Genomic DNA, 26,069 nt, shown 5'->3' with positions numbered 1-26,069 from the left:
TTAGAAAGGGGGAGGGAGACAAAATTCTAGGCACCATTTCCAGGGTTTCTCTTGAACACATGCACCTGTGAAAAGAATCAAACGCGAGAGCAGTGCACAATCTCCACAGAAGAGCAAAAGTCAGAGATGGATCCAACCCCTAATAGGCACAACCCAGTGTGCCAGATTATCTATTGTTCCTCTCTGCTCAGCCTCAAAAAAGTTGCCGAGTGTGTCCGCATTAGCACTCACTCCTCAGAATAGACCACTCTGTGCAGAAGCCGACTTCACCATGCAGTCAAGTCCTCTTGTGGACAGTTCCCCAGTCACTTTTACTCACTGCCCGAGAACGAGGCCCCAGGCCCCCCCAGCAGGCCCACAGCCACACTCACCTGCAGCTTGCCTGTGTAGCCTGGCCTCTCTCTCTATGCTGAAGGGGTCTTTGGGGGCTTCAAGGAGGTCCCAGGACGGCCACACAGAAGCTCCTGGCCATCTCTTTGATGCGCTGGTTGGGGAGGGCGTGACTGCAGCCAGAGCAGCTTGCTCTTGGTCCAGCCGGGACCCAACCCCCATCTTTAAAGGGTCTCTGGGACCACCCCCCGTCAGAGACAGGAAGGGCAGGGGAGGAGAAATTCGGAGGCTTGACTAGGGAAGAAAAAAGGAAGATGTAGGTTTTTAATTAAAGGACAGTTGTTACAAAAGTAATAATCACACTATAGAAATTATGAAAAATACCAATATTTGATATATTTTCGTTTAGACTTTCTTCCTATGCGTTCTTAAGATTAGCTGTCCTTATACCATAATTTAAACAAATTCTTTTCTCCCCAGTTCAGTCTTTTTCTCCACATTGCCAGTCTTCATAACCATTTTTAATTAATTTATGATATTCTATTTAGGGAACAAGCTACACTTCACTGACCTATTCCCCCTACTGTTAAACAGTTAGATACTTTGCAAGTTTTCAGGATTATAAATAAAAGCTTTAAACTTTATTTAAAAAACATTTAAATAAAATGTAGCTTCTTCATATTTTGTGTGTTCTCTGGTCAGATTCCTAGACGTAGAATGCCAAAATGCTTTCTATGAAGGTTCTGTGTTCTATTAGAAATGTATGAGAACACAGGTTTCTAAAAACAACAAGCTTGTGTCAAGGCTCTATATTCTACTAATTTAAGTGGGTAGAAATGATACCACATTATCAAAAAATAAACTAAAATAATCACTCAATAGAATATTTCCTGTAAGTTCAAATACTGCCTCTATTTCCTCTTCTGTGACTTGTCTGTTCATACCCCTTCATCAATTAACCTTTGGGGTGGGAATCAGAGAAAAGTCCTTTAAACAAAATCCCAAAATATTAAAGCTGGTTATGAGGCAAATTTCCAAGACTGAGGCCCATATAAAGTAATGAAAAGAATTATAAAAAAAAAAAATATATATATATATATATATATATATATATATATATAAGCATCCCGTCGAATCCCATTTTATAGGGGAATAAAAACTGCAGCCCAGAGAATCGAAGGAGCCCTGCTTGTAGTTACCTTTCTGGAAACACATCCTGAACAGATAAAACCAGGGAGTAGTGGGGACACCAATGCCAGCTTTCATATCCTAGGACAGACTGGCGGGAGGCAAGGTGGGCCCTAAGAGGTCATGCTATGAATGGGACGTGGCAACAACCAGCGTTGGCCCAGTCTTGGATACGGAAGAGAAGGGGGAAGGAAAATAGCCATTATATTCACTGAACAGTCAGCTCAGTGGCTTTGGTAGTAGAGAAGCAGGCTCAGAAGACACCTTAAATTGAATTTTACTTTAGGATGATTTCTCCCTGCCATTCCTATATATTTACTTCTAATATCCCCTATTCCTCATCTATCGTAATCCACTTTCCAACTCCCTTTAGCACGAATGCCACACATGTCACACGTGGCTGTATATGCAGAGCAGGAGACGCAAAGATTAACTCTGAGACATTATTTCACGGATTCGTCATGGCCTCTGAAAAAGAGCTGGAGTCAGATCTGGATTAAAACCCTAGCCCCACTGATTACTAACTTGTGATTCTTAAAATCATCGGTTAAAATATTTGAGGTATCATCCATAAAGGTACATAAATGATATTGTTTAAAGGCTAAGAAAACACCAATGGAGGTCAAGAAACAGAACACTGCCAGGACTCCCATATTTATTTTTGAAACTAACTTTCCCAACGGCTCTTGGAGTAACCTGTAGAGTCCTCAGGTCAGGTCCTGGAATGTACTGCTCAGTGCGTATAATGGGTATACGAGGCACCCTCTATTCTGTCGAGGATGGAAAGTTCTATACATGTCTCCACACCTCCCATCATGCCACCTCGCAGCCTGCATTCTAGTGGACATGCATCCCACCTCCAGCTCACGTGCTCTCCCCAAGCCACTCTGCAGCAAGTTACATACAATCAAATCTGAGAGATGATCTGATCCAGAGCTGAAGCCACTGGTGTCTGAGTCAGAGGGGCTGCTAGAACGGGAGTCCAGGATGGGCCGGGTGTCCAGGCGGGATCCTCTAACGGAGGGTGCTGGAAACTTGTCCACCAAGTCAGATCCAAGGGGGTCCAGAGGCAGGAAGCTCAAGGGGGGTTTCCCCAGGACACTGCCCAATGGATTGTGGAGCATGCTCAATACTAGGGAGAAAAAAAAGGGAGGAAATAAAAAGGAAGTCTCATGACCTCTTAGTTTGCTTTCCAGCCAAGAGCCCTTGCCTTTCCCTCCCACAGCCACCCAGCAAGATGGACCAAGCCACGACCACCGAAAGCATGACAGAGCCGCAGTTAAGAGTGTAACGAGCAGACAGACACCCGGGGTCCATGAGCAGAAGGGACAGGATGGCATTCTGAAGACCCAAGTTCCTGCTGCAACAGAAGCAGCAAAACTCCTGCTCTCTGCCACCCAGGCTTGCGGGTCAGGGCCAGCATCTGGGAACCTGTACCACTGGGGACCCTGGTCACAACTGCTATTAATGTCTGGACACACATGCCCGTGTTGCCATAGGAGATGCCTTCAGCACAATTAGGAAGCCCAAACCATACTCCTTCCTTACTGTGTTTATTAGAGGAACTCCCACCTTTCTAACACTACACAGCTAAAATACAGAACTTCATGGCACACCCCAGAAGTCTGGTAGAGCATAAGCATACCATCTAAGAGATTCCTTTATGCAAAATTCTAGCATATGCAGATTCTCTTCTATGCACCCTTGGACTTCACACATTTAGGATGGAAGCAGAGTGATGCTGTGGTTAAGCCGGCTCTGGCTTACGACAATCTTGGGGTGAAACCCTGGGTCTGACGCACCTTTATATGGCTGCGTGCTCTGGGAAGCTCTCTTGAGTCTCCATTTTCTCATGGCATCTTGGGTGGAATACCAACCATTTCATAACATTGTCAGGAGGGTTCAATAATTAAGACAGCAGATGGAAAGTGCTCAGCACAGCAGTACCCAGCGCACAATATTTAAATATTAAACATCAGAAAAGAGTGAAGCAGAGGCCAGGAAAGATAAGGGAGGTAAAGTGGACAGCAAGGGAGAGCAGCATTTTCCCACACTTGGCCTTGGGGAAATAAGGAATCCAAAGCAAAGCAAAACACCCTTTTATCCATGAGGAGGGGGTGGAAGAGGGCTTTGGCCATGGAGCTATGGTGGCACCAAAGCTAGGTAAGAAAGAAGCCATATTAATCTGATTTTGTTTTTTCATCTGGAGAAAGGGGAAAACATCCCCCTCAAAAAGGCTGTGAGGTGAAACCAAAATAATGCGTTTACATATGAAAGTACTCAATATCAATAAATGGTGGCTGTGACTGGCTCTACCTCACAATTACTCACCAGTACCTGAGAGAGACACAGGTCACCAAAGCTGGTTTTCTTTCAGGGTCCAAGTCAGCCTGAAAGTCAGCCTGAATGTCTGGCTGGGGCTGTGGTGAGCCTCCGGAGGCAGGAATAAACCTCTCTAAGCATGGAATCAAAGTGAAAGCGTTCTTTCAGGGTATTCATGACAGAGGGTATGTGCAAGATCAGACCAACCTGCTCTCCGTTGGCCAACCACTTCCCTCTCAGCTCAAAATAAGGTAGGTGTATCAACTTTTTTTTTTTTTTTTTTTTTTGAATGCAGGGAATAGTGTGGATGTGTTTATTTTATTGTGTTTATTTAGCCTTGATTTTTAAAGAAACTGTCCTACTGTTCTCCAAAGTAGATGTACCATTTTACCCTCCCACCAGCATTGATGAATTTCAGTCCCTCCACACGCTGGCCAACACTCAGTAGGGTTGGTTTTTTAAATCTAGCCAGTCTAACATGTATGTGTGCTGGGGAGGGGGGAGCTTTACCATCTTCAGCAAGGAGTTTATTACTTAGTTTATGACTTCCTTTCTTAAGGAAACATTCTTTTAAAACTAGGACTTTCAAAGCAGTTTCCCAAGCACAGGCACTGAATATGCACAGGTATGTTGAAACTAAGTGTCCCTTAACGCTTAGATTCTGACACCCATCAGAAATACTTTTGTCAAATTTCTCAAATACTCCTGACAAACCCCTACCTCAATGAAACACCGAGCCCAAGCCCCTGGAATTCACGCCCTGAGAGGGCAGGAGATGTGAAGATTTATTCCAGGCTCCTACTTGGTGCTGCAAGATGTGTCAAAAAAAAAAAAAGCACTGTGAAAACTAACATATCACATGTATTGGTCTTAAAAGTGGTACCATTGCCCTAGGAGGGCCTCATCTTTCTTCACATTTTACAGAAACAAGGTTAGGGCGGTGAATGATGAGGTAACAATCACATCATAGAGAGCTTCGAAAACCAAATTAGGGTGTTTAGATTTTATCCTGAAGGTAAGTGGGAGATACTGGGGAGCTGCCATGGGGACAGCCAAGGAGGCTGAGCAGGGACACTGGGGAGGACAGTGCCGGTACCCAGTGCCCGGCTGGGACTGAGTATTAAATCAGACTTGGGTGACTCTCTCCAGCAGCGTCGGGAACCTGGGTGGATACTGCACCCATACAGGGCTGAGGGTCTTTCCCAAAGAGGGTGTGAAGGAGGAAATGAGACAACAGGGTTGATGGTACCAGCAACAGAGATGAAGAAGGGGTCATGCATTACAGGTGAAAGACAGGAGAGAGTCAAGATGCTGGAAGCAAATGGAGAAGCAGCAATGGCCATGTGCTGACAGCTACCAGAGGAGGGGAGGGGCAGACAGGAGAAACAGGAAGAGGGGAACAGTGAAGTCCGAAGTCCTGAGGACGGTGCGGTCCAGGGTGTGCGACCACAGGTGGTTGAGGTGGACTGCGTGGAAGCTAAAATACTGGATAGGTCATTCATGTGGACGTTAAAGGGACCCACAGTGACAAGTGGGCCTGGGGTTAAAACAAACAAAAAACACATATTGAGATCTTCAGAAAAGGGAAAGGACTGGGGAATTGGTAAGAAGAACAAAAAGAATGACCCTGAGGTAGATAAGGCTGGGAGAACATGCAGCCTCCACTTGAGAAAGTGACATCCTGAAGGAAAAAACCTTCAGCGGAGGCAGAAGTTGGCAGGAGCGTTCGCCAGAGACAAACAAGATAAAGGGCAGTTTGTTAATCCTAGGAAGGGTGGCACAGCAGAGCTCCAAGAGTTGTCAGGGAAACACAGCATTAAGCAGGATGCAGAAAAACGCTCAAGGAGATGGCTGGCCCAAAGGACTTGTGTCAGGGGGCATCAAGGAGGATAAATATGGGCCACAGTAACTACGTCTTTACCCAAGATTTTAAAATAGTGTATTTGAAAGAGTCAAAAAGCAATATGGGTGCCAGTGTAGACCACCTTTCTCATTTACAACAACCTGTATTCATGACTGTGTTGATACATCTGTTCTAACACCCACAAATCCACCTACCTCAACTAACCTACAATTTTTTTTTTGACATGCCCACAAAGGTATCCTGAGGCTTTGTCAAATTCCTGTGTCAAAGCTAGCGATTATGTCTGTAACACTCCTCTAATCTGATAATAAGCCTGTCTAAAAAGAAAACGGCATGACAACCCACAATGGCCACTAATGAACTCCACTTCCTTAAGTGCTCAGAGTTCATGGTCAAGCATCTGTTCTCCAGTCTGGACAGGTGCAGTCAAGCTCCGACCATTCACTAATAGCAGCTTCCACATGCTGCACATCTAGTATATGCCAGATACTGTGTCAGAAGCACTTTAGGTAAATAATCTTCCCTGCATCCTAAGAAGTGGGTATTATTACCCCATCTTAACAAAAGGAAACCAAGGCTTCAAGGGCAAGTGTTTGTAGTGAGTTTGTCAGCTAATTAATGACAGAGTGGGACCCAATTCTTTCTGATTCCTTGCTTTATCCTTGGTAACACACCATTCCCTACTTTTTTTTTTTTTTTAAATACTCAGGACTTTACATCTTCTTGTCTTCATGTTCTTGACACCACTCTTTTGCTCAAATTCCTGTAAGACCATCAACTACAGACAAGCCATCTCGGGTTCCAGAGGTCAATACCTTGGGATCTAAATCATCCAGGTCTTAAAACTTCTCTAGGACCTTGCTGCTCCAGGAACTCACTAAAAATGTATCTTGGGCCCCACTCCAGACCTACTGAATCAGAACCTGCATTTTAACAAGATCCCCAGGAGATTTGTGTGCGCATTAAAGTCTGAGAGGCACTAATCTAGAAAAATCTGAGGCTTGCTACTTCAAGCTTCTAATCAGTCCCCTTACCACACCCCAGAACCTTTCGTATGCAATTATTTCCTTGACTTAAAAAACTGTAGGTTATTCAAATACAGCTCTTACAGCACGATGGCAACTAATACACAGGAGGAAAAAAGAACGCAAGGTGGCTATGTAGGACATTTCCCAAAGAGTCTGATCTCTGAAACATGCCCCCCAACCCCCCTGACCCCCACCGGCGTGGGGAGGGGGTGCTGGAGGAGAGGAGAGAGGGAAAGAGACCTAACCAGGAACAAATAATTAATATTTAAAAAATTGGCATGGACTGTGATAATAATTTCAGGAAAAGTGACAGCCAGAAAGAAGCTGAACATTGTGAAAAACATTCAAGACAAGAACTCTGTAAGCTTATATCAAGCAAATACAAAGAGAGCGTGGGCCTACTGCCTGAGGCAGACAACTGCTAAGAGACAAAGGAGAGAAAAGTGCTATTAAGGACACTATTGGGTCACCAGAGAAAACTGGAATATGAACAACAGTTTAATGAGAGTATTATATCAATTTTAAGTTGACTGAAGTTCATAGCTTTTGCTGTACATGAATGTACGTTAGAACATTATTCTTTATGGTACAGAAAGAAATTATAGAGAGAGATATACATATAGAGAGAGAATTGCAAATGATAAACCAAATGAGGTAAATGTCAACAACAGGAGAATCTGGATAAATGAAATACAAGTAACCTTTGTATAATTTTTATTTTGTATTTGTGACTTCTGTAAATTTGAAATTTCCAAACAAAAAAATTTTTTTATGACCGAAGGAAAACCAGTCAATGCCCATTTGACTTTCTTCACCTTTTTCAAGGCAACTGATCCGACCAGAAAACAGAATTCAAGCACAACCAATAGGGACTAGAATCCCAGGGGAAAAACTGGTAACTGAGTACCTTTGGAGTCTCTACCTATAAGAGAAATCATCTTCTTTTAAACAAGCTTTTTAAAGCATCAGAAACACTTGCATAGATATTTGCAGACACACATAGGTACAAAGTTCTGCCTTCTCAACCAAGCACACCAAGGGCCATCCTTACCACCCAACTCCAGCGGTAATTAGCTCAACACCTGGCAGAAAGCAGGTGATCAACGCTTGCTGGATATGAATAGTACTGAAAGAAAGGGAGTATCATATCCCTAGGAGCCAGTATGCTCACTGAGGCTACTCCCCTTCTATCAAGGTTATTCAATTTAAGGACACAGTGCTGGCTGAGATGCAATTCAGAATTAGAGGGAAAAAACCTTAGTTCATCCCAGCCCAGCCCATCACCAAAACAAAGGTTGAAAGGCAAGTACTGTTACTTCCCATACCAAATTTGTGACAATATTCCTTCCACTAGTTTCAAATACTTTCTTCAAAGAGAACTAAACATATATAGATACAGGCTGAAGAGAGCCACTCTCCCTGGGATCCTCACAACCACTGAAATATACTTCTACATTCAAATACAAGGAGCAGGGAAGAGTATCCACTGAACACTAATTCCAACCACACAGGAGAACTGGAAAGGGGCAGTGCTGTGAGACAAACATGAAACATCAGAGTGTACCAGAATTAACACACCTGGGTCACATCAGCACCTCCACATCAGTTTCCTGCAAATATTAAATTGGAAGAGGCCAAGAATACAGGAGTTTGACTAGAAGATACAGGGAAGACACGAAAACCTGTATCAAGAGGCCAAGGATTTTCTAGGTGGTTTGATAGTTTCTTCAACAACCCACAGAAGGAGCCAAGTTCTGGAAACTGTCACTCATGGTCAGATGCCCTACAGTGACCTGACTGTCCCTCTATATAGCCCAACCTCACAAAGGACCTGGCTATGTAGTTCTTTGAGTATCTACAGATCAAAGGGAGGAAAGCAGCAGAGACAGTGGGCTTCTTGGGAGGGTGGGACCTCGTTTCAAGAGACAGAGCCTGTCTTGCTCCCAGCTCAGCCCATGAGACTGTATTCCCCTATATAAGGCTGCTGAGTAAGGAGCATTGATTCCCACCAGCTGGGAATCAGGAGGGAAGGAGCAATCACTTCTTCCTAACTTGAAGTATAAAGTATACCTCCTGGGAAGACACACTCTTCAAGCCATATAACCCAAAATCCAGTGGAAGTGACAGGTTCCTTATGCTGTAGGCCAGTGACCTATCTCAAACTACACTCCCCATCATGCGGCACAGAACTTCATCAAAGTCAGATGTCGAGTATTAACCTAGACGGACTAAGCGGGGGGAGAGTGTGGGAGAGAAGTCCCATAGTCCCTTTCAATGGTGGCCAAGGCCCTGACCTCTTTGCTCTGCTCCTATCTTGACCTCTACAACTCAGGGATCAAAGGAAGTCTGAGGTTTTACCAGGTGCCTCCAGCCCTGGTGGCCAAGTGTACGGCAAATCCTTATCTTCCAAAAGTGACTAAGAAAAACAGTATGCTCTCCCTGGAGCACAGGCACCCATCCCCACTCACAGGCCGGCAGGAATCCGCATCAGCTACAGACAGTTCTAACGGAAGTCACGGGGAGAAGAGGACCTGGCAGAGGGTTCCAGCTCATTAATGCTGCCTCAGAGGGTACAAGAGACCAAATCAGCAGTAATATTTTTAGACCGATTGTTAACTTTCTCCACTTTCACCCTTCTGTGCCAGCTCCTGTGGGTTTTACAGCTGAGTCACTGCTGGAATTTTCTGAAGCCTTCCCCAAGAGTACAAAGGCACCCAAGAGTGATGGCGGCAGCAGCAATGGCAGCAGGAGCCAGGCACCGGATGCCTGCACTGCAAGACACTGAGCTTGAGCTCAGCTCAGGGAGAGCCCAGGCCTGAGACATCACAGTCTGTCTAACAGGAGTAATCACGGGAAAAACCCAGACCAGGAGCCATTATTTCCAGCCCGAGACACAAGGCTGCATCTGGAACCCTTCTTCCCTATCCCAACCCTTGGTCCTGGGTTGCCTGCTCAAAATCTACCTAAAGGCATAAGAGGAGCACTCATTGCAGGTATAACGATGCTCTCTGCCTATGACCCCAACCCTGCAACTCTACAACACACCCCAACTCAGGCGGTGATCCTGCGAGTCTGAACTCCCTCCACCAACTCTGGATCCCACAGGTCCAAGGTGGTACCCGACATAGCCTTTCTCCCCGATCTTGATCAACTGGACAAGTTTCATTAACCTGAAGAAATGACATGCTCAAGTCCCATGTAAGGTCAGCAATACTCGGTCCCTGGACCCAACCACCTCAACTTCTTTCTCACCTAGGAGGTACCACGTTGTCACACTGCTCCTCAGGCCCTCCCTCCTCTCTGCACTAAAAGCTACTCTCCTCAGTAGACTACCTGACTCCATGACAGAATTCATGCTCCGGTGTATGAAAAATACTTTCTGCAAATGCATCATCATGCCCTAAAAGCTATGAGGGCTCAGAGATACTGATCACTGAACCATCTGTCCGTCCAGATGATCAACACAAGTAGGAAGCAGAAGAGAAAGAGACTTTGTCTGAACTCTGTAGTTCAAACTTACCCGGAATTAACTCAGCACTCATCATTCACTCAGTAACTACTTACTAAAAAGACAGGAGCCAGGCTCTGTGCTACATACTGGGAATATAAGCAGCGAAGACTTGGACAGCTGAGGTAGATTTGCAGGAGAACTTGTTTGGGCCCAGAAGTCCATGTTCCACAGAGAAGGAACCCAACCCTACTTTGAACGTTGCCTCGGAAAGGTTATTTGGAAGTAGAGCAGCAGCAGAAGCAAAATGCTGAAGACTCCCCTCTCATCCCAGGCTGATTCAGCCTGCAGACCAATGGGGAGCCTGTAAGTGACAAAGCACAAGGAACATACTCTTCACTGGTTAGGGCAGAAATCAAAGAGGGTGAACAGGTTAATCTCCAAGGGACTTCTAAGGAGAGTGGGAGGAAACAGGACATGTCCTCTGGCATCCTTAGACTGAGCGTCTGGTCTGCCCACTGGGCTTCTGCACAAGGCCTTCATTAGGAGTCCTTGTTTCCAGGTCCCCTAAAGTAGGCTCTCAGTCACCCCACTTCCTGCTGAGTAATGCTGCATGCAAAAGAGTCACCGGGGGAAGGCAGGAACACAAATGCATCGGGGGGGGGGGGGCACAGCTGATGAGCTGAGACTCAGGGTGAAGAGGGAGTCAGAACTGTCTCGTGCCCTAGCCTTGAGGGACCCTCGGCAAAGGAAAACATCATGGCTGAACAGCCCTGGAGTTGTATATACAGAGATACCGTCCCGGAAGTGTTCTTGCTCAGCATGTTAGGGTTCTGCCCACAGGAACACAGGTGTGATAGGAAGCCTAAGAGGCTTGGAATCAAAGAAACCCAGGCTCGAATTCTGGTCGTTGTTTCACTTTTGGCACTTCACGAGCTCTGTGAGCATTATTTCCTCATCTTTCAGATAGGAACAATAATAGTACCCATTTCACAGGACTGTGAAAGCATTAAATCATGTGATATACTTCACATAGGAAGCAGTCGATAAATGGTGATTAGTCACTCTCTCCCCCATCCCAGGACATTGAGGATAGCTTTCATAGCCCTCCTGTTCCATTACAAGACTTAGGACACTGCAAGTAAGACAAAGGTAGCCCCAGACACATGTCACTGGGGTCACCTCTAACATTCATCTTGCCCTGATGGGAAGGAAGGCCTCCTTTCCCAGCGTGAGATGAGGCCTTAGGGGTAGGCAGAGTCTAGAAGGGAGGGACCTCACAGAGTACCACACCCAAACCAATGCTGGCCTTACAGGCACAACTCTCGAAAACAGATTACACCCCAGGGTCTTCCTGCAGGCCTCCCAGGCCAATGAAATCCATGTGGCAGAAGGACCTTAGCCCCTGGAGACAGGTCTCCATGTACCAGTCTCATGCTGAGAATCCAATGAAATGTTGCCCCAATGCCAAAAAAATCCTTCAGGGAGAAAATGAAAGCCCCCAAGCACAGCAACTATCATGCTGCATTTGGTATTCGTTCTCATCTATTTCCCCTTGATAGTTAAGGGGATTTTTAAAGGCAATAATTTTATTCGTTGATGTATCTTCAGTGCCTGGCACACAGCCAGTGCTCAAGTATTTGTTGAATGAATTTAGCCAAGATTTTTCAGGCAAGAGCCCTGCTACCTCCAACCTTGCCCCCTACACACTGCTGAAAACTTAAAAGAGTTTTGTGGAAAATGGTCAGATGTAAACCCATAGCCACATGGGGCAATATATCCCCCAGCAGGGCCAAGGAGGAAGCTTGCACCAGGTGCTCCATGCAGAGACAGCAAGCTACCAGGCTGTCTGCAATGATGACTCCCAGACCGTCCAGAGCTGTTGAAATACCTCCTCCCTCCCTGAAGAAACTGAGCTAGTTGGTCTTCAGATGGGGAGGCAGTGTAGGCACTGGAATGTGGGCTGCATGTTCCTGCATTGCTGGCAAGGGTGCAGCTGGCTGGTGGGAGGGCTGCGTCCTACTCCAGGAGGCGGCACCCTCATGTGGGCTTTCCAAGAAGGCCCAGAGCTCAGAGAAAGGAGAGAGATGGCCATCACCACAGCTCCCAAGGATAACGTGGGGGATCAGGGATGGCTGGGTCCTCAACCCTCGGAAAGGAAGACATACACACACTAACCCTGCCCTTGGCTAAGTCACACCTCTGGGGCAACTCTCTGGGTTCCCATGAATGCCAGGGCCACAGATTACAGGCCCTCCCTGATCCAAAAAATCATGTAGTATTTATTACCTAAGTGCTTGAGACAGAACATGGAGAAGTAAATCCATCCCCACTTCAGAGACAAATAACTACACACAGGCCTTTCAGGTGGTGGGGAAACTGAGGGAATTATGGCTGGGCCCAAGCTTTTTTTTTTTTTTTTTTTTTTAACAGCCTAATTTCAGAATGACTTTCAAGGCCCTCTCCAAGCCCCAAGTTGGCCCCTCCTGCATTTCTATTTGTTATAATACATTTCAGAAGGACCCCTGCAGCTAAGAGAAACCAGAGCCAAAGAAGGGCCACACCCAACGTGATACCAGTGAGAGACACTGTCTTGGTCAAACACTGATCACCACAGACACGTGCCTGCCTCCTGGGTGGGCTCCCCTGTCTTTTGCTCAGATACAGCAGTGAGGGTGGGGACAAGGTCAGCTTCACAGCCCCCCCCCCCCCCCCCCCCGGCTGGCTTCGGAATACCACATAAAAGAAACTACCACTACCTCCAAGCCAAGATCTCCGGGCACAGGATACCAAACAGTGACACCACACTTCCCAGCCCAGGGAAAAACCTGAGTCAGCTAAAGGCTGGTACTTCAAGAAATTCTACCTCAACTCAGAGGTAGTTACTTAAGGTGAAGCTCTTCCCCACCTGCAGCCAAATAAAAAAAATCCACCCTCTACCCCCAATCAGATGGGATTTACCAAAAAACCGGGCATTAAAATGCCAACAGACACAACAGTCCCAGGCTCTGCAAAGCATTCTAAAAAAAGACCTGCGCCAAACAGGGTGGAGGCCAGAGAAATCAACAAGACAGCACCTTGCTGCCATGACTGCCAGCTTCTGGAGATAGGAGGCAAGGAAGGATGGCAGGCTCTGTGAACCCCACTGTCAGCACCAACAGCAAATGGCCGCCCCCACCCCCCCTTTCCATCTTTTTAAAGTACCTGCTGCCCATATTCCTTTTATTAAGGTGTAATTTACATAAAGCGCAATACATAGATTTTTATGTATAGTTACAGTATTTCTTAAGTTCACATTTCTTCCTGAACACTCCAAGCCTTGCATCTGGCCAACCCTCCCCCTTGAACCACAGGAGGGAAATAAACGGGCAATGGGAAGGTCTGAGCAGAAGCAGTTCAAGGGGTTGCCAAGAAGCCCCTTCAACTTGACCCCATCGAATCCTTCCAAGATGACAGGGGATCCTAAAGAGGAGTGGTTCTTCCTTCATCTACTTGGTCACCCTTAACACAAAGAAAGAAAAAAAAAAAAAAAAAGCCTCCGCAGCTGAGAGTTACTCCACCCCACTTACCCCTTTCCAGGATCAATGCTCTAAACCTTAGGTGAAGCCAATTCCAATATCCCAGCATTACCCAGCCTCACTTACGGTTAAAATTCCTCCCTTGCCATGATTCAGGGACCACCCATCCTTCACACATAGCTCCCTAGTTTTAAAAGCCACTGAGAAACAGAATCTGGACATCCAGTAATCAGCCCCTTAAGTCCCCTCCCCCACCTTAAAAGTGTTTTGCTTCATCATCTCCAAGACAGGCCTGGGCACTAGGGGGTTAGCTGGATCTTTTCTGCATAAGACTGTCACCTTGTGGACCCTTCTCGGGGCCACCTCAGGTACAGACTAACAACTCCAGGGAATTTATCAGGGTAAGTGGAAAAGCCATGCCTGCTTTTACAAGCAACCATCTGTCCTGCCACACTCACAGCCAGCATTTCCATCTTTTGCAAAACAGCTCCATGTTGTATGGGGAGGGGGGGAGATGCAAAGGTGAACAGAACAACTGTTGCTGTGGATATCTTCACTCACTACCCCACATACACCACCACCACCACCACCCCCAAGCCAACTCATTTTCTGGCACTCACCTGAGTGTGTGCCGCTCTGGGCTGAAGAATCTGAGTCCTGGGTGCTCCAGGGTCGGTCCCAGCCTGTGAGACTGAGGGACTGCAGGCCAAGGCACAAGTCATTTGCATCTGGGAGGCCACGGGAAGAATCTTGCGCAGAGGTGGGGAAAAGCATCCTGCTTGTAACTGTTTCTTCAGAGTCCTGGAAGTCTGCTTTGGACAGGAGGACAGCAGAACCCCAGAGTTAAGGGCTGTTTTCCCCAGTATTATCAACAATAAATAATATTAATAATAGTTTCCTTAGGCTCAAGGACCAGACATCCAAGCTGGCTGGATGCTGCAGCCGCTGCCTCTGCACTTTTGGGGGTATTAGAGCAAGAGCAGTTGCCATACAGCCCCCCTCCCCACATACACACCCCTATCCCGTCTGCATTACAGACTGGGCCAGCATGTGATCAGGCTGCTGATGCTTCCCGCTGCCAGTGACATCAGCCGGCTGAGCCGTGCAACAGAGAGCGGCATCATCCCTCACAGAACGGGGGAGGAGCAGGAGGGGACGACAGGGAGGAGACTTGCCTCCCAGGGAAAAGACAGCACAACAGCCACTTGGAACAGTCCGGGTGCAGTGCCGGTAAGTCAGGGTTGCGAGGCAGCGCCCTCCGGTCTACAGCAATAGTGGCCAAGCGGCCCTCAGGCACAACTGAAGTCCTCTCTGCCGGCAGCAAAGCCAAAGCAGCAGACTGCCTGCTTGTGTAGCTCTGCCCTCCTGCCCCTCCCTTTCCCTCCCTCTGCTCTCCACCCCCCAAACCCAAAAACACTCTAGTCCTGGACTCTCTCCAGCTGCTTGCTCAAGCCCTGGTTTTGCAGCCCGATGCAAAGCTTCACAATTCTGCTGGCAAAAATCTATGTGCTCCAAGTGGCCCCTGAGCAGTACCCTGACACAGCAGTGTTTACCACTGAGGATGGGACAACCTTCAGAAAAACACTGTACGCTCGGACCCTGGGGAACAACACTTGGTGCTCCAGGCTTGTCAGGAGCAGCTGATCAGAGAAAGGGGGTCAGCTTCGGCAGGGGGAGGGGGAGTCACTGGGCAACCCACATGCCAGAGTAAGATCTGTCCTGACTAGGATACTCCCTGTTCCCAAGTTCCCTCACCCCAAAAAGGATGGGCATCAATCACGAGCAGATACAGCAGGACCAGCTCCTCCCTCCTGCAAGTGTAGGTACAGACTGAGGAAACACTCCCAAAACAGTGTCTGACAGACCAAAATAAGAGAAACAGTCTCAGAAGCAGGATTATGCCTTATCAGAAACCCCATGTGCAGGAGTTCACATCACCTGGCTCTGTCAGTACTGTTTCTCTTGCTTTTCCAGAAGCACTCAGGATACACTGGCCAGCTGTAAGGATCACTGATGCCTCTGGCTGCCCAGGCCCCCTCTCAGGGGTGCTGCCCAGGACCAAAGCCCTATTTCAGTGACCACTCACAGCTCCAGCACCAAGTCCAGCTCTGCCCAGAGCTTCTGGAAACTGCCATTTCCTGTCTGCCAACATACTCTCCTGCATCAGTCCTTTTCCAACATGCCCTCCGGTCACAAGGCTTCTTCCTCAGAAAGGAGGGTAAAGTGAAGGTCCCAGCTTCAGCAAGCAGGCTGCTCGCACCTAGACCAGGTAGGCAGCACTCCACCCTGCTTGTTTTCCCATGTTACAAGAAGAAGTAACCAGATACGGGAAGCATGCCCACCTGGGACCGCCCAGGACAGGGTTACGAAGTGGGCAGAGTGGAGGATAATGCTGTTATCCACAGGAACAGCTGGCCAGAGCCTCCTGAGTATACCCTTCTGTCCACAGGCACTCAGGCATAGCCTAGAGGGGGAAAATGGCCAGTCTGTGGGAGGGACTCCTCCCCTTGGTTTTTTTTTTTTTTTTTTTTTAAGAGCTTTGCTGCTGTGTCATCCATCCACATTATTCCTGTCTGGCTGTAGATACTCTGGCTTGCTCCCTGTCTGTGTCTATCAAAGCCTTCTTCACCACTGCACAGGCTGAGCAAGAACTCACCCATGCTGGTGTTGCCCCCACCCCAGACCACTCCCTCCTGCTTCTCTGTCCACCCTTCCCCTAAGCTAAGGATATACTTTAAAAATAATCCGTATGTATTAATTATAAAAACACAATGCTTCCTTTAGAAAATCCATATTTAAGTACCTATTCCCCACCTACACCAGCTATCTACGTAGTCCCTTCCATCACAATGTGAGCGCACCTACAACTAGAAGCAATCGGCCCTCCCTTCCCCATCTAAAATCAGGGCATTTGTGGATATGGGCACCCTCATGCCCCAGGCAGAGAGAATCTAATCAACTGCACTCTTGCTACCCGAACTACAGTGTGGCAGACCAGCAATATCAGCATCACTAGGTGCTTGTTATAAACACAGAATCTCAGACTCCACTTGAGACCCATGGAATTGATCTACATTTTAACAAGACTCCCAGTTGATATTAGATGCACATAAAAGTTTGAGTAGCACTGATCTATACAACTACCATGAACTTCCAAACCCAAGCAGAAAGACCCCAGGCCTGAGCAGCACATCAGTTTAAGTCCATTTAGAAACAAATGGCTATAAGCATCTAGGAGCCTGGACATCTAAATACAGTGTAACTCTCTCCCTTTCATCCCAGCATTCCCACTAAGGCATCACCTTTTTATCTTTATCCAGACATTCTCCATTCCACTGTTTCTTTTAGGTAAAGGCTTGCACTACCATTGTAGGATTCTTTCACTAGTTCCTCAAATTAATAGAAGACCCTGTTAACCCCTTGGTGTGGCAGGCTGGGAAAAATTAAGTCGCTTTGAAAGTCTGATAGAGCTTGCTTTACTCACCAGGTCTGCCACCGTGTGATCTCGGTCAAGTTACTAAACCTTTCTGAGCATCTTTTCATCTGTAAAGCGGCCACAGCAGCCACCTTTCAGGTGTTTTGCAAGGATTACATAAAGCATTTGGTACAGTGTCTGGCACAAAGTATTTTATCAGTTATGTTGCTTTTAGTAGGTGACCATGTAAGTTATCATCCAAACGAAGGCACTTTTGAGAGAGAAAGGGGGCAAATATTGATCATCATACCAGGACAGCAAGCTTGAACAGAGACAGTCCTAGGTGAACGGGTGGGCATGATCACTCTTATCTGCGGCCATTTGTGTTCAAAGACATTTTACCCCAAAAAGCCTCTTTTCTAATGGCTTCCTGATCCCAGCTCTCCAAACATGCCCGTTCTGTTCTACCTCTTCAATCTACATTGACAGAAAGTCTAAGAAGTTAACTGTCAACACAGGATAACATTCAGTAAGTTGAAAGGTCTGAAACACAAAGCCTGATTTTACTAAGTAAAGCCCATCTTTGCTTCTCAAACTCACACCTGATGCTGGACAGGAACTTGACCCTTTTTATTGGAGGATATTCTTTATAACCTTTAGCCAAGCACACACTAGACACTCCGAAGATACTAAAAACTGGGAACGAGGACATGATGAAGTGAGACTTCTCCTTCTAAGGCTATCTATTTGAATAATGTCTCAGCTTAAATGCTTTCTACATCAACCCTAGCCCTAGCCCTACAAGTTTCTCTATCAGTACCTACACAACATTTCCGATTTAAGTTTCTTAATTTGATTCAAAAATTTAAAAGCATCTCCCTTTGAAAATATCAGTTATCTTCTTTATAGTTAATCTCTCAAACTTCTTAGCAACTGGACAGCTCATGGAAACAAGTAAACTGACCCAAAGTCCAAAGTCTGCCACAGCCTAAAATACAGTAACCCCTGGCAGACTCAAAATGCAGAGGTGACCCAGGGGCTCTGGCTCTAGGGCTCAGAGTAGTATAGCCTCAACTCGAATCATTTCCATCCTCAGCAATAAGAACATGTCTGTCCTCTGATGGCTCCTCTGCCAACAAAACTTAGCACAAAGCTGCTCAGGGTTCTCTGCAGCTACCATTCTTGAGCATCTGCCAAGTAGGGAAGTGAAACAAGAAAAGAGCAGTGAGCCCCCATTTATGAAACCATTAAGTCAGGTTCCACTGTATAAAGGTAGATGGTGACTGCAAGAAGTCTGTTGAGGCCCCTGGGAAACCAGAGATGGCTTCACACAGCAGATGCATCAAGAGCGGATCCTCGGCAGAAAGGGATCTGGTTCGGAGGAGGTAATAGGGGAGAAGGTAATAAGCAGCGTGTGTTTGGGCTAGCCAAGCCAGGAAGAACTGAGTCTGGAATATCAAACTGATGCTCAGGCATGCAGTGAAAAATCTCTGTACACTCTTAAACAAGAAATAATGTGGTAGAGGGCCCAAGATGAACCAGAGATCCAAGCTAGGGAGGCCAGCCAGGGAGGTAAGGGATGAGAGGAAAGAGAAGGAAGAAGACGGCAGAACAGCTGGATAAGGAGGGAAGAGGAGGAGCCGGGGAGCAGGGTAACATGTTAAATGACATAAAGCAGACTACAAAGTTGCATCTATATCATGATTACGTAACTGTGTGAAAATCTTGTATGTTGACAGATGATGCTGGTAAAGGAATACAGAAAAATACAAACAGTTTATGTGTGAGGGTAGCAGGCTGCTAGTGGATTTATTGTCCTTTAGTTATTGCACAAACTGTACAACGAAAGCTGTCTTCTCCTTTCTTTCTCTTTAGACGTTCAACAAGCGCACTATTTACAATTTGTACAGCAACCACACTTGAAATCTTTTACAAAATCTCAACTTCATCCCCAAATTCCAGTCCCTGGGAATAGCAAAGGACACTGAATCACTTGTCCCCATTAAATTTCTTTTAAATAACTGACCTTACAGTCTGTTGAGGCTACTTAAATCAACGATATATGGTTCCTGAAGTTTTAAAAAGCCCATAAAGTAGCATTTCTAAGAATGTATTTCTAAAAAGACTGTTTGAAGGACTATTCCCCTGCCCCCACACCACCAACTCAAGAAAACAGAAATGATTCTAAAAATCCATTTTGACAATCTAAAGAGAAAGAGCCAACATGCAAGAAGTCAGACATCTGCCACGATCATGTCAACTGTTGTGTGCACTGGGGCCCTTAACCACTCACACCAGGGGGACTGAACGTTTCCCTAAAGCAGTACTTCTCAGACTTTCATGGGCATAGGAATGACTTGGGAATCTTTACAACACTGACTCTAACTCAGTGGGTGTGGGTCAGGTCCCAGAATCTGCATTCTTAACCTACTCCCAAGTGATATCCTACACTACTGGTTTGCTGAGCACACTCTGAGCATTAAGAGTTCAAAATGGTCTTCCTACTCCAGACTCTCTCTTCCAGGTAATTCATCCCATTCTTACACAACACCCCCTCTTCATGGTGTTCATTCTCCTAAACAAGTGCCTTCAACGGCTCCCTGTAGCCTCTCAGATCAAAGCCAATCTCCAGGCTTACTAACTTTCTCTCACACTATTCATCAAACTTTAAAGGCTGAACTTGAGTCAATCACAACTCCCTGGAAGTTCACACTCTAAGAGAACCATGTACTGTTAACCTGTGTGTTAGTAACAGTAGTTCAGAAGAGAGGGAATGCACGATGCCTAGGATGTTCAAAGAAAGCTTCCTTATAATTTCAGCTATACTTTAACCACATTACAGATTAAGGTATGAGAGAATATTAGGTTTACTTTGTACCTCCCACCATAAAAATATGATCATTGGCTCATTTTAGTCTCAACCACATTAATGATCTTCAAATGAATTCTGTAATTTATTTCAAAGCCATTTCTATAACGTTTCTGAAAATAAATATTAACAATGTTTAGATTTTAAAATGGCATATACCATGTTTACATACTGGAAAATTCAATTTTTTTTTTTTTTTTTGGTGGTACGTGGGCCTCTCACTGTTGTGGCCTCTCCCGTTGCGGAGCACAGGCTCCGGACGCGCAGGCTCAGCGGCCATGGCTCACGGGCCCAGCCGCTGCATGGCACGTGGGATCTTCCCGGACCGGGGCACGAACCTGTGTCCCCTGCATTGGCAGGCAGACTCTCAACCACTGCGCCACCAGGGAAGCCCTCAATATTATTAAAAAGTCATTTCCCACCAAATTGATCCACATACTCAATGCAACCCCAGTAATATACACGCCTTCAAGCAATTCAGTGAGGACATTTCTAACAAATGGTGCTGGAACAGCCAAATACCCATATGCGGGGGGGGGGGGGGGGGGGGGCGCGGAAATGAACCTTGACCCCCTACCTCACACCATTTACAAACATTAATTTAATATTAATCAGAGAGACCTAAAAGTAAAAGTTTTAACTTTTTAAAGCTTCTCTAAGAAAATACAGACTATCTTTCTGACCTGGGGTGGGGGGGCCAGGGGGATGCATAGCAATGTTTCTTACAGAGGACACAGAGAGCAACGATCATTACAGAAAGTTTTGATACGCTGGACTTATCAAAATTAAAAACGTCTGCTCGTCAAGACACCATTAAGAAAATAATTAAGTAACCTACAAAATGGTAGAAAGTATCTGCAACCATACCTGACAAATGGCTAGTATGTGGAGTGTGTAAGAAATATTAACAACTCAAAAGTAAAAGAAAAAAACAATTTTTAAAAGGGCAGACAAATCTTCAAAAGGCATTTCACACAAAAATACAGAACTGGACAGTAAGCACTAGAAAAAATGCTCAGTATCATTAGTCATCAAAGAAATGCAAATTAAACCACAATGAGAAACTACTACATACCCACCAGATGGCTAAAATTAAAAAGACTGCTCCACAGTTTGCCAACATTTGGTGTTGCCGATCAGAACTTCCATATATTATTTTATGATGGTACAATCACTTTTGAAAAAGCTCTGCCAATTTCTTATACAATTACACATATACTATCCTATGACCCAGAAATTCTACTCCTAGGTATTGAACTAAGAGGAATGCAAGTGTATGTCTACAAAAAGACCTGTACGTCAATGGTGATAGCAACTTTATGCATAATCACCCAAACCTGGAATGAATCCAAGTGACCATTAACAGAAGAATAAAATGTGGTGTATACATACATATACTAGAAATTACTCAGCAATAAAAAAGAATAGACTATTGATACATACACCAACATGGATGAATCTCAATTACTCTGAGCGAAATAAATATGACAAAATGTTGACTGCAGAGTCTAGGTGATGGGTATTATGGGTGTTCACTTTATAATTCATTCATGTTTTCTGTATGCTTGAAAATGTTCAAAGTAAAATGTTGGGGGAAAATGAAGTTAGACTTTTTCTGACTAAAAGCAGTAATTGGTTTGATGATAAAAACCAACTACCAACTTCATTAAATTAGATTTTATGGTTGACATTTTCCATAAACAGAACGAGTTAAGATCTACAGACCCAAGGTTTTTGACAAAACATAAAGCAAGTGATAAGATAAAAAGTATTTTAAGGGAATTCCCTGGCGGTCCAGTGGTCAGGACTCCACACTTTCACTGCCGAGGGCCTGGGTTCAATCCCTGGTCGGGGAACTAAGATCCCGCAAGCCACACGGCACAGCCAAAAAAAAAGCATTTAAAAACACTGTATTCGTAAGGGCATATTTTTTAACTTAACAGCATTTTAATTTTCTCAATCCTTCAGGTAATGAGTTAAACAGGTCTCTAAGTGAAAGAAAAACATAAGTCATCTGAAATCTCCATAAGCATTCTTGGTATACTGCCAAAAACTGAGAAATTCAATGACTGATGCCTCAGGTAACAAATCTTTTCACAACTTAGATGGTTTCCAGTTCCTTCTTTTCAACAAATATGAAGGAGTGAATGGAACTGCTGGCAAGTAAATGACTAAAAATAATGATAGATGACTGATTTTTTGCATACAAGTCAAGGAGTTCAAACAACTGAATGACACTGCTCTATGACAATACCTTCATTTCCCATCTACTTATTTATGTGAACAAGTTTACTCAGTAGGGCACAGATCTATAAAAACAGAAAAGAGGAGTGTATTCGGTGTTGAAAATGCTGAGTCATTCTGGCAATAAGTGAGTCATCCAAAATTACATGAGTTATAAAAACGCCTCATTTCTCTCATTAAAAAGCATTTCCAATAAACAATAAAGTCTTAATCAATTGTCCTAGCAATCAATGGCCACAGCAATCCAAAACACTTACAGCCTTTTAGTCACAGGAAATAATTTAAATTTTCAATTTATGTAGTTTTTGTTGCAGAGAAGTGTAACACGTGATCAACAGAAGACTAAACTGTAAAACATTTCATTAGTATAATGTTCTGTGGGAGAAGTAGACTAGAAATACAAGTAAAGGAGAAAAGGAATAATGAGAAATTTCCCACTTTAATTAGTTAAAGAGGTTTAACTTTAATTAAAGAGCTAATTTACAGTTTTTTAAACAGATAATAGGGATAAAAATCTCTACAAATTTTGATTCCACTGGATACATTTTTCGATGAAATTTTAGATACCAAGTTAAATGTGCAAGGAGTACACTGTATTTTTTAAAATGTTTTTTTATTGTGGTAAAATATATCTAACATAAAATTTTACCATTATAACCATTTTAAAGTGTTCAATTTAGAGGCATTAAGTACATTCACATTTTTGTGCACCTATTACCACTAACCATTGCCACACCTTTTTCATCTCAAATTAAAACTCTGTACCCATTAAATACTAACTCCTCACTAACTCTTTCCCCAGTCCCTGGTAGCCATTTTCTGCCTCTGAATTCCATTATTTCAGGTACCTCCAAGAAGTGAAGTCATGCAATATTTGTCTATTGCGTCTGGCGTATTTCGCTTAGCAGAATATCTTCAAGGTTTATCCATACTGTAGCATGTATCAAATTTTCCTTCCTTTTTAAGGATGAATAATATTCCACTGGATGTATGTACCACATTTTGTTTATCCATTTATCTGTCCATGGACATTTGGGCCATTTCTTTCCACCTTTTGGCTACTGTGAATGAATAGTACTGCTATGAGTATCAGTGTACAAATATGTGTTCCCGTCCTGAGTTCACTTCTTTTACCATATATATACTTAGAAGTGGAACTGCTGGATCATACAGTAATTCTATGTTTAATATTTTTTTTAGGAACCACTGTATTATTTACCACAGCGTCTATATATCATTTTGCATTCTGCAAAGCATAAGTGTTTCAATTTCTCTACATCCTTGCCAACACTTGTTATTTTCTGGTTTGTTTGGGCTTTTTTTTTTTTGCGGGGGGGGGGGGGGACAATGACCATCCTAATGCGTGTGAACTGGATCTCACTGTGGGGTACATTGCTTTTTAAAAATTGGATATAGATACAAATGTTTGAAGACTGCTGCTGCTTAGTCCACGAAACCCCAAGATCATGTTTTTAAAAATTTCCAACACCCCCGGTTTTTGTTGAACTGTTTTTCTTTCTATACCATCCAAGTGGTCCTAATGGCAAATGCCATCTTCTTGCTGGATTCTGCATCACTGATTACAGTGACGGTCCATAGATGGGCATCTGACCCAACCTGGGTCATAATAACTCATCCCTATGACTAACAGAGACCAGTCCTGGTATGGGCATAACTCAAGCCAAGCTAATTGAGACTTCTTCCCTAAGATTTTTCTAACTGGGTATTGGAAAGAAAGAATCATTTCCTGACTTCATGATGCCAGAGGATGTGAACACAGCCCCTTCCTTAGATAACAGAAAATTATGCAAAAGGAGAAAATGAAACTCACACTGGAAGAGAGGCAGCAAAGAGATACAACCTCAACAGAATTTCTTCCTGTTCTGTGAGCTATATACCAACAGCCTTCCAACACATCCCACGTTTTGCTAAAGTTAATTCTAATTAGGTGTTTGATCATTCGCAAATAAGAGTGTTCTGTGGAATTCAAGCCCTTCAGCAAGGACTGACCAAACAAGTAATTACTACAGGCAGGATGAGCATCTCTGGACAAAAGCCCCTGATGCCAGCACCAGATGAGAGAGTCAGCAAGAAAGGAAAGCAAGAAAGGAGCTAAAAAGACCACCTGGTTAAATCATCTTCTTCTTCTTCTTTTTTTTTTTTTTTTTTTAAACTAGTGAGCAAACAAGGATCAGATAGGGCCAAAGCAAGAAAGCTACTAAGTGGTAGAAGTGGGATCCAAATCCAGGGACCAACCTGCTTTCCTGCCTCTCCCCTGCTCCAGGGCACTTTCTCAGGTCCAGGTCTACACTCATACTACCCCAAATCAGACTTGCTTTATCAGTAAATTATTAATGGATTCCGTTTTCTCCAGCTAGGTCCCTATGGAGCTCTGTTCTAAACCTATCCCATCCTACCAGGAGTTCAACTCTCAATACTAGCTCCTCCCCCTTCTTATCATCCTTCCCCTAAACACCCACTTATTCAGTAAAATGTCAATTTCACATTCTGGTGTTTCCAAGATTCCACTGCCATGTACATACATAGTTTTTGAAGGTGACAATTTCTTCCTCATGGAGAACAAAAACGAAAACTGCAGATTTAAGTCTAGCTCCACTTCATCTATGGCTCTGGTGTGGGAGTTCCTGAAGCAGAATGTTTTGAAGACTCTGGTACAGAGTCCTGGAATACAACATGCTGTCCAGGTGGTGGACGTCCCCAAGTTGTAAATAAAACTAGCATAATCTAAACACAACAAAATGTTACTATGCCTGATGCTATACTGGTTCAAATTTTGGGATCTGCAGAAGTTCCTTGAACATTACACCAAACTGAAGACCCATTACAGTGCCAATCATAACAGATCTAGAGAATATAAAAGCTAATGATTTAGAAAGAACTGGGTGCTTTCAGATAGTATAGTAAGAGAGTAAACTAATGCAACATTTCTGGAAGCCAATCTAACTAAATGCTTTAAAAGTACTTATCTGATGAAAAAAATTTGCTTTTAGAGATTTATCCTATGTCCAAATAATCACAGATATAAGCAAAAGTTTAACTTCAGGTACTTCTACTAGTGTTTAAAATAGACACCTATTTAAGCAAACTATCTCCAACAGTTTGAAATTCTTAACTCTTCGTTCCATGAACCATTTGGCAATGTGCTAAAGCCTATGAATGGATACCTTCTAAAAATAATGTTAAATATGTAAAATAGTGATCATAATTTTGTAGTGATGAATGTAAACACCTCAAGATATGTGCAATGACTATAAAGCAATCAGACAAGAAATGTCTAATCATCCTGATGGTTATTATTATTGCCAAAGAATTAGGTCCTGCTAATATTATTTCGACTTTTTGTCCACATTTAGAAGGAAATGCTACATTTCAGTTAAACGCTGGTGAAAATAAATATCTAAGTTTTTCCCTGCCCAAGATACTCCACTCCCCGAATTCTATCCACAGACTCAGGTTAAAAATCCCATAATGCGTCAGTCTTACAAAGTAAAATGCCATGTAACGTTGAAAAAGACATGGGAAGTTAGTGACACAAAAAGATAAAAGAAGAGAAAGAGGCCAATTACTACATAGTATGTTCAGAAAGCGTTCTCTTTAGTAAATATAAGAAAAATACTGGAGAGATACACTGAAATGTTAACAGTAGTTGTATCTGGGTAGTGGGATTACCTATGATTTTTTCCCTTCTAACGTATCTGTTCTCTTCAAAATTTTTAAAATGAACATATTATGATAATAAGAAAACAATACATGTTATTAAGAAGGGTAACTCAGACTTAACATCCCCTAAATAAATTTGAAAAATTAAAAATTTCTACAAAG

The 26,069-nt window shown here is 44.1% G+C and overlaps 1 protein-coding gene across 5 annotated transcripts in view; it reads right to left on the bottom strand.

Moving 5' to 3' along the window:
- The window catches only part of CPEB1 (cytoplasmic polyadenylation element binding protein 1), a 100,948-nt gene that overhangs the window by 11,921 nt on the left and 62,958 nt on the right, over positions 1–26,069 (bottom strand). For 4 of the 5 annotated variants that reach the window (XM_089906729.1, XM_089906730.1, XM_089906727.1 and 1 more), the window contains exons 3-5: positions 14,319–14,510; positions 2,424–2,650; positions 372–624 (exon numbers count right to left, since the gene is read on the bottom strand). In XM_089906729.1, coding sequence (XP_089762855.1) covers positions 372–624; positions 2,424–2,650; positions 14,319–14,472 — 634 coding nt within the window. In that variant the 5' untranslated portion in view covers positions 14,473–14,510. The remainder of the gene's footprint in view (positions 1–371; positions 625–2,423; positions 2,651–14,318; positions 14,511–26,069) is intronic. The other variant, XM_022554523.3, reaches the window with a different exon arrangement.

The sequence above is a fragment of the Delphinapterus leucas genome, chromosome 2, assembly GCF_059928025.1.
Source record: "Delphinapterus leucas isolate spDelLeu-1000000601 "Yukka" chromosome 2, BTC_Dleu_Yukka2, whole genome shotgun sequence".
Classification (NCBI taxonomy): domain Eukaryota; kingdom Metazoa; phylum Chordata; class Mammalia; order Artiodactyla; family Monodontidae; genus Delphinapterus; species Delphinapterus leucas.
Note: the sequence above shows the minus strand (reverse complement) of the source record. Positions and strands in the feature narration are given on the sequence as shown.